Genomic DNA, 7,593 nt, shown 5'->3' with positions numbered 1-7,593 from the left:
ATTCCACACAAGGGGTTTCTTGTGAGCACTTTAACCCCGGACATAGAGTTCTCTTTATAGGTTAACGATATCGTATAGCCCCCATATAACGGTACCCTCCGATATTCGGTATTTTGATGATTTTAGCCACATTTCCCAATGGAATTATCTGAAAATCGACACAAGGAGTTCCTTGTGAGTACTTTACCCCCAGACATAGATTTGTCTATATAGGTCCACAATATCGTATATCCCCCCATATATCGGCATCTTCCGTTATTAGGTATTTTAAAGATTTTGACAGAATTTAAAATGGATTTTTTTTTTTGAATATTCCAAATGGTGGAGGGTATTCAAAGTTCGGCCCGGCCGCTTTTTTGCATGTTTGTCTTTGAATACATTGGAAATTAAAATTACGCCTATGTATCCGATATCCCTGGAAAAATTGTCATTAGGTCCTTAAACAATCCTAACTATAGGTCCGATAATTCAATCTATAAAACTAAATCGGCCATATCTCATCCCCAAAATTCCCTCACGTAAGGTATCGCACTCAGTCCGAACCATCCACTCCCAGTAGGGTTTAGAAATTTTTTATAATTGTTTATGTTATTTGAGAAGCAAATTATGTTTTTCAATTTTAATTAGAATACCCTATTCTTCCCAAATATAAAATAAAAATTAATTGCCACAACAATTTATATATTCACCAAAATGCTGATAATGATGACGGCGGTGGCTAGTTCATGACCTTCCGCACTGCTGCCAATAATGCATTCAATCGTTTCAGAGGCTATCAACAAATTTGCTATAAATGTTGAGGCATGACAAACAACTTTGCCAGTTCAAATAACATAGTTTTAGAAAGTGAAACTGTGAAGCTGGGGAAAATTTAAAGCCAAAAAAAAAAAAGAGGAAAACAATTTCAACAAAAATGAAGCTATGGCAAATATGGTTGATATTTGCTGTAACCCTAGTGAGCCATCAATGCCTGGGCGAACATACGCATGAGACCGTCAATTTGGAAAAACAAAAAACCATTGTCAAATCCATGAACCTGGATTCCGAACCCTGCAGTGATTTCCTTAGATACAGTTGTGGCAACTGGTGGCGGGATCACAACAGGAATCAAAACTATTACAATGATCATTTGGAGTATTTGGAATACAATGTGACCATGGAGCTGATAGGACATTTGGAGAAACCCAATGTCATGGAAAATAAACCAAAATTCGCCAAGACGGTACAGACCTTATACAACTCCTGTATGAACTCGCGCACATTTGTTGCCCACTATTACATGATTGTCCTAAAGCAATTGGAGGGCATCGATTGGATGCTCTTGGCCAAAAATGAAACCAGACAGTTGGATTACGATTGGTTGCAGATATTTGCTGTGGCCTCCCGATATGGCATGAAGGATATTCTGCTGGATGAATACATTGCACCCATGGAGGGCGAGCCAACACAGATGGCCATACACCTAAGAAAATATGCCAATCGCTATGGCTTCGATAGAATGTCAGACCAAGATTTTCGAAATTTGCGTGATACCATGGACACCGAGGTGGATGTGAATGGTTACTACAAAGACATTGAGAATTTTGAGTCAAAACTTAAGGAACTTGAAAAGTTTAAACATCCCACCAGATCCAAGAAAATATGGCAGGTGCAAGATATACCCTATGAGTGGTTGAAAAAATATTTGAAATATTTAGTGGAACCGGTTCACAGCCTGGATCCTCATATGCGGGTGGTGGTCAGCGATTTGGAATATTTAAAGGCTCTGGATGAATTTTTAATGAAAAGTGATCCGAAATTTTTACGAATTTACATGGAATTGCGTTTTCTAAGTTATTTCGATAACAATGTGCTTGAGCTCCGAAAAAGGCCATGTTTGAAGTCCGTGCAGTGGATCATGCCACTGGCAATGCATTGGATCTATGAGGATATGCACCCTCTAAATGTTGGGGCACACAATGAAATCCAGCACATGTTCTCAAGGATATTGCAAGAAATTAACAATACTGTACACCAGGATCGTTATAGCGCCATTGATCCTGAATCCTTGCACAAATTAAACACCATGCAGTTGGTAATTGGAAATTTACCCCGGTCAAATACCATTGAATTTCTGGAGCAGCATTACGCCTCAATTACGGTGAAATCGCAATTTTATAAAAACTTTCTGACCATACAACAGCAAAATGCAAAGCGAATGCTTGAGGCTCTCTTCAATCCGACACCAGCTGCCACCGAATTCTATGATAAATTTGAAAATCTACCCTATGTTGCTGTCAATAAGCCGAAATACTACCCCGCCCATAATGTAATGCTCCTGCCGAGCTATTTGCCAAGGACATCCGAATATCATCCGGAATTTGAGGACATTTTCAAATACAGTTTCTTGGGTTCAACACTGGCCTCAGCTGTTTATTCTACCCTTACATTTAGGACATTTGATTACAACCAATTGCAAATGGTCAAAACTGTGGGGGGCATACAGGCCTCTTATGACGTGTTTTTCGCCCACAATTCTCACGAGCATTTGGAAGTCAAGGGCGACGCTAAAGACCTATCCTTGCGACAATTGTTCCTCATCAATGTCATGCAAAAGTATTGTGGCACGTTTGTCAATGAGTATGCCTTGAATGCTATTGTTACATATTTACGCGATTTCGGCGAGGTCTTCGATTGCAAGTTCCATAAAATAATTAAAACATTTAGGAATAAGTAAAAAACAATAATTAAATAAAATTGTAGTGTGGATTAATTTATCTGAGGCTTATGTCGCATTTTATTAGAAATATAAATATTCAAAATTTTAATCAGTTGTGGGGGAGGTAGCAGAAGAAATAATCTGACTTCACATCTGTTCTGGTTCTGATAGAAATATTGGAATGTGTCTAGTTTAAAAATATTCGGATGCTAATTTCAAGTGTTATAATCTTTCGGTTATTCAAATTTTTGACCCATTGTGGGGGAGGTACCAGTAGGAGTGATCCGATATATTCCATCTTCAAAGCATATCTTGGGTTGGAATAAATATGGGGATATGTGAAATTTAAAGGGAATCGAATGCTTATTTCAAGTCATACTTAATCAAAATATTGATCCGCTGTGGGGGAGGTACGAAAAGAAGTGGTCAGATATGTTCCATACTCACGCCATATTTTGTGTTGGAAGAAGTATTGGGATCTGCTGAGTATCAAAGGAATCGGGTGCTTCGTTCGCATTTTATACGAGTTATAACTATTCAAAATTTTGACCCATTTTGAGGAAGGTACCAGAAGAGGTGGTCCTACATATTATGTCTTCACATGTGATCTTGTCTTGTCTCTAAAAAATATTGGGATGTGACAAGTTTGAAAAAAATCAGATGCTCATTTCACGTGTTATGAACTTCATGGTTATTCAAAATGTTGACCCTCTGTGGGGTCAGAAGGAGTCTACCGACATATTTCATCCTCACACCTCATCTTTTGTTGGAAGATATCTTGGGATGTGGGAAATTGTGAAGGGAATCGAATGCTTATTCATTCCTCTTTTTATGCCAGTCATAACTATTCAAAATTTTAACCCCGCTGTGGGGGAGGTACGAGATAAAGTTGTCCGATATATTCCATATTAACGCCCTATCCTGTTTGGGGAAAAAGTATTGGGATCTCCTGAGTTTGAAAGGAATTGAATGCTTCGTTCGCATTTTGTAAGAGTTATAATTATTAAAAAATTTGACCCTTTGTGGGGGAGGTACCTTATGGAGTGGGTCAATATCGTCCATTTTAGGATTTGCCAAGTTTGAGCAAAATCAAATGATTCTTTCTTGTTCCATATGGTAAATTATTTTATGTGAAAATGTAGCCCTTTTGTGGGGAAGGTACCAGAAGGAGTGGAACGATGCAGCCCATCTCCGAACTTGATCTAAGTTTGACAATTCGAATACTCCCATAGACAGCTATCGTTTGCTCCCAACAAGACATACGGATGGACGGACACCCCTAGATCGACTCCAAATATCCTGTAACAGATTTGGTCCAAAGAAACCTTGGATCTAAAACTATTAGACACCAACGGTGACATTTATATCAAATATCAGAATTTCAGCTCTATTCCTTCCCCCATACCAAATTTATTGCTATTTAGAACTTTTCATACAGTTATAGTACACATGTTCAAAACCACATCTATATCTCAATCCCTGATAACAACAAAGACTTCAATATCAAACTTGAGGATTGCAGCCCTATCCCTTCATAAAATGTGATACCATTTATTACTCTTTGTACAATAATAGCATACATTTTCAAAACCACCCCCATGTCTTGACGATAGACACCAACAGTGACATGTATATCAAATTTCAGAATTTGAGCTCTATTCCTTTACCCAATAACAAACATAGTACTATTTAGTACTGTTTGTTCAATTACAGTTGAAATTTCGAAATCCCCCTTCATATTTCAATTCCCGACCCAACAGTGACATCCGTATCAAATTTCAGGATTCCAACCCTATTCCTTCATCCAATTCCGAATATAGTACCATTTAGTATTTTTCGTATAAATATCAAATCACAGATACCATAAGTAATCTAAATATCAAATTTCAGAATTTAATTTCTATTCCTTTACCCTATACCAAATTTAATACCATTTAGTACTTTTCGTACAGTACACATTTTTGAAGCCACCTCCTTATGTCCACATGTAGTTCACATTTTCAAAACTACCTCTTTATTGAAAATCTACCGCCAACACAGAACCCAGTACAAAATTTCAAAATTCCAGCTTTCGCTCCGTTCACCCTGAACCGAACTGTTTCAAATTTTGTACCATTTAGTACCGGTCGTACATTAAGAAGACATTTACGAGAACCACTTTCATATTTGAAACTTCCTTTATAACCTTGATTGTGATGCCAAAATTTCAAGGTTTTTAGCTCTATTCATTCACATTACACCAAATGGTACAAATTTAGAACTTAAGAACCATTTTAGAACTATCCTACACTCCTTCAGTGACTTTCATTATAGAATTGTATCGCATGTCGTTTATCTAATACAAATTATTTAATTTCTAGTACATTTTAGTACTTTTCATACCCCATTTAGTACGGATTTCCAAAAACCCAGCACCAACACTGACCCTCGTGCAAATTTTCCAGATTCTATCTTCAGCCGTTTCGCCTGGGCGTTAATTCTCGGCCAGTCAGTTACGTTCACTACGCTTTTACAAAGGGTGTTTTTCTAAGAGCTTGCTTATTTGAAATTTAATAAAAAACAAATGTCAAAATATAAAATGATCAGATAGATTAATGGGTCTCGAGCCTTGGAAATAGCTCTCTGAAATTGTTTTTTGTTCCAGGTACACAAATCCCTACCCATGTAACAATATTTAAATGGAATAAGTTATAGATAAAAGTTCACACACTCGTCTTTTTTTTTAGAGAAAAGCACCAACATTTATTTGACTTCCGGAATCATTCTCAAAAAATGTTCATAAGTTTTTGGAATTTACAATCAAAAACCCTTACGAAATCTGGCAAATATAGAAAAACTTCGTTAAAGTCAAATTCGGCAACATCGCCACAATGCAGCTGCATGGCATTGATAAAGAACACTTTTTTCAACGACAATTCCTTAAGATCGCCCTTAAACCTCAAATGCTCCTCCTCAGTATTGTTAGCGAAAAATAGGGCATAGGCCGTGTGTATGCCACCCATAGTTATGAGCATTTCCCTATGCTCTTCATCGAGACCGCTAAAGCTAAGTGACGAATATACTGCTGAGGCCAGTGTCGTACCCAGAAAGCTGTACTTAAAAATGTCTTCAAATTCCGGATGATACACTGGCACCCTTAGCAAATAGCTGGGTAAGAGCATTAGATTATAGCTTGGAAAATAGATCGGCTCATGAACAGCCATTGGGTGTAATTTTTCAAGTATATCATTAAAGCCGGCAGATTGAGAGTTGGGCACGGGCATGGCGAGAGCTTGCAGCATTTGTTTGGCATGACGTTGTTTTAGGGTTAATAGGTTTTTATGGAATTCGGGCTGAACAGTAAAGTCAAAATAGTATTCCTCTAGAATTTCAGTGGTGTTTGGTCTGGGTAGATTTCCAATCATCAAACGGATCTTGTTCAAATTTTCCAAAGTTGCCGGATCCACAACATTCGAGTGATGAACATGACGTGTGGCGCTGATGACTTGTTGCAATATCTTTGAGAACATTTGCTGGATTTCGTCTTCTGTTCTAGCGTCCAATGGGTGTATATCTTCATAGATCCAATGCATTGCTAATGGCATATGGTCCCCTGCCACCCCCACGCAATGCATTTCTTCTCCCAGGTGCCGGCCACTTTTTCGCAAGTTGTTAAGGAAACGCATTTCCATATATCGACGTAAAAATCTCCCATCGCTAGTCATTAAAAGCTCATCTAAAGCTTTTAAATATTCCACATCACTCACTATCACGTGCATCTGGGGATCTAGTGTGAGTTCCGGTTCCAACAGGTATTTTAGATATTTTCTCAACCATTCGAATGGTAAATTTCGTAATTGTATTGTTTCCTTGGAACCGGCTGGATATTCGAGATTTTCAATACGTATTAGCTTCCTTTCAAACTTTCGAATATCATTATAGAAATTCTTGGGATATTTGGCCGAATCCATGGTTTTATTTAAATGAATCACATCCCGGGGTGCTATTTTTTTAAAACCATACTCCCGAGAATATTTCCTCAAATGTATGGCCAAGTGGGGTGGATCCTTTTCGTTGGCTGCCATATATTCTTCCACCAAAATATCATTCATTCTATATTTAGAGGACATGGCAAATATTTGCAACCAATCATAATCTGTCGGTTCCGTTTCATTATTGGCTGGCAATAGCCAATTTATTCCCTCCATCTGGTTCAAAAAATCCATGTAATCTTTGGCAGCAAATGGCTGGGAAGCAACACAGGACTTGTATAGATCTAGAAACTTTTTGGCGAATTTTGGTTTATTTTGCATTGCAATGGGGTTTTCCAACTCTGCCCTCACAGCCATGGTGATATTGTACTCCAACATCTCCGAAAAGTGGAGGTAATTTTTTTCTTGATGTAACCCCCAATTACCACAACTATATTCATTGAAGTCTTTACAGGGTTCAATATCCATTTTCACGAATTTCGCAAGAAATTTCTGTTGCTCCATATTGATGACCTCTGCTGTAGGATGAGCCATACATAGGTGGCTGGATATGGCCATAGCAAAAGCAAATAAAATTTGCAATAATTTCATGTTTGTTCTAATTTTCTTGTTCCACTTTGATTTTTTTTTTGGTTTTCGTATTCTTGGCTCCACTTTCTAATACTAAATAACTAAGACTGAGAAGACTTGCAAGTAATTCGCGAAAATATATAAAAAATTTGCAGATAGTCCAAATTAGGGGCCATGCATTCTGGGTCATTATTTAATCATCATCATTATCAATATTTTTGCAAATAACATTTGAAAAACACCAAATGTTTTTCTAGATTCAGAATACTTTTACTAAAAATGTTGTTCATACTCACATGCCTTTTTATTCAATATAAACTGCTAAAAAGACTCGTCGCACAGTGGGGTAAGATC

The 7,593-nt window shown here is 37.5% G+C and overlaps 2 protein-coding genes across 2 annotated transcripts; one reads left to right on the top strand and one right to left on the bottom strand.

Moving 5' to 3' along the window:
* The first annotated feature begins 913 nt into the window (after positions 1-913).
* On the top strand, positions 914-2,752 carry LOC101889243 (neprilysin-like). Its single transcript, XM_005183635.2, has 2 exons — positions 914-2,679; positions 2,743-2,752. The coding sequence occupies exons 1-2, from the start codon at positions 914-916 to the stop codon at positions 2,750-2,752; spliced, it is 1,776 nt and encodes a 591-aa protein (XP_005183692.2).
* A 2,711-nt stretch (positions 2,753-5,463) lies between these two features.
* LOC101889068 (uncharacterized) lies at positions 5,464-7,026 on the bottom strand. Its single transcript, XM_005183634.2, has one exon. It carries the CDS (start codon positions 7,024-7,026, stop codon positions 5,464-5,466), a length of 1,563 nt encoding a protein of 520 aa, XP_005183691.2.
* Between the last annotated feature and the right edge of the window lie 567 nt (positions 7,027-7,593).

This window comes from Musca domestica, unplaced genomic scaffold, assembly GCF_030504385.1.
Source record: "Musca domestica strain aabys unplaced genomic scaffold, Musca_domestica.polishedcontigs.V.1.1 14, whole genome shotgun sequence".
Lineage (NCBI taxonomy): Eukaryota > Metazoa > Arthropoda > Insecta > Diptera > Muscidae > Musca > Musca domestica.
The sequence above is the reverse complement of the archived record's forward strand: the minus strand, read 5'-3'. Positions and strand labels throughout refer to the sequence as shown.

What these genes read in the sequence shown, in the direction of transcription:
- LOC101889243 (XM_005183635.2), top strand. Translation starts at nt 914, where the DNA reads ATGAAGCTATGGCAAATATGGTTGATATTTGCTGTAACCCTAGTGAGC.
- LOC101889068 (XM_005183634.2), bottom strand. Translation starts at nt 7,026, where the DNA reads ATGGCTGTGAGGGCAGAGTTGGAAAACCCCATTGCAATGCAAAATAAA.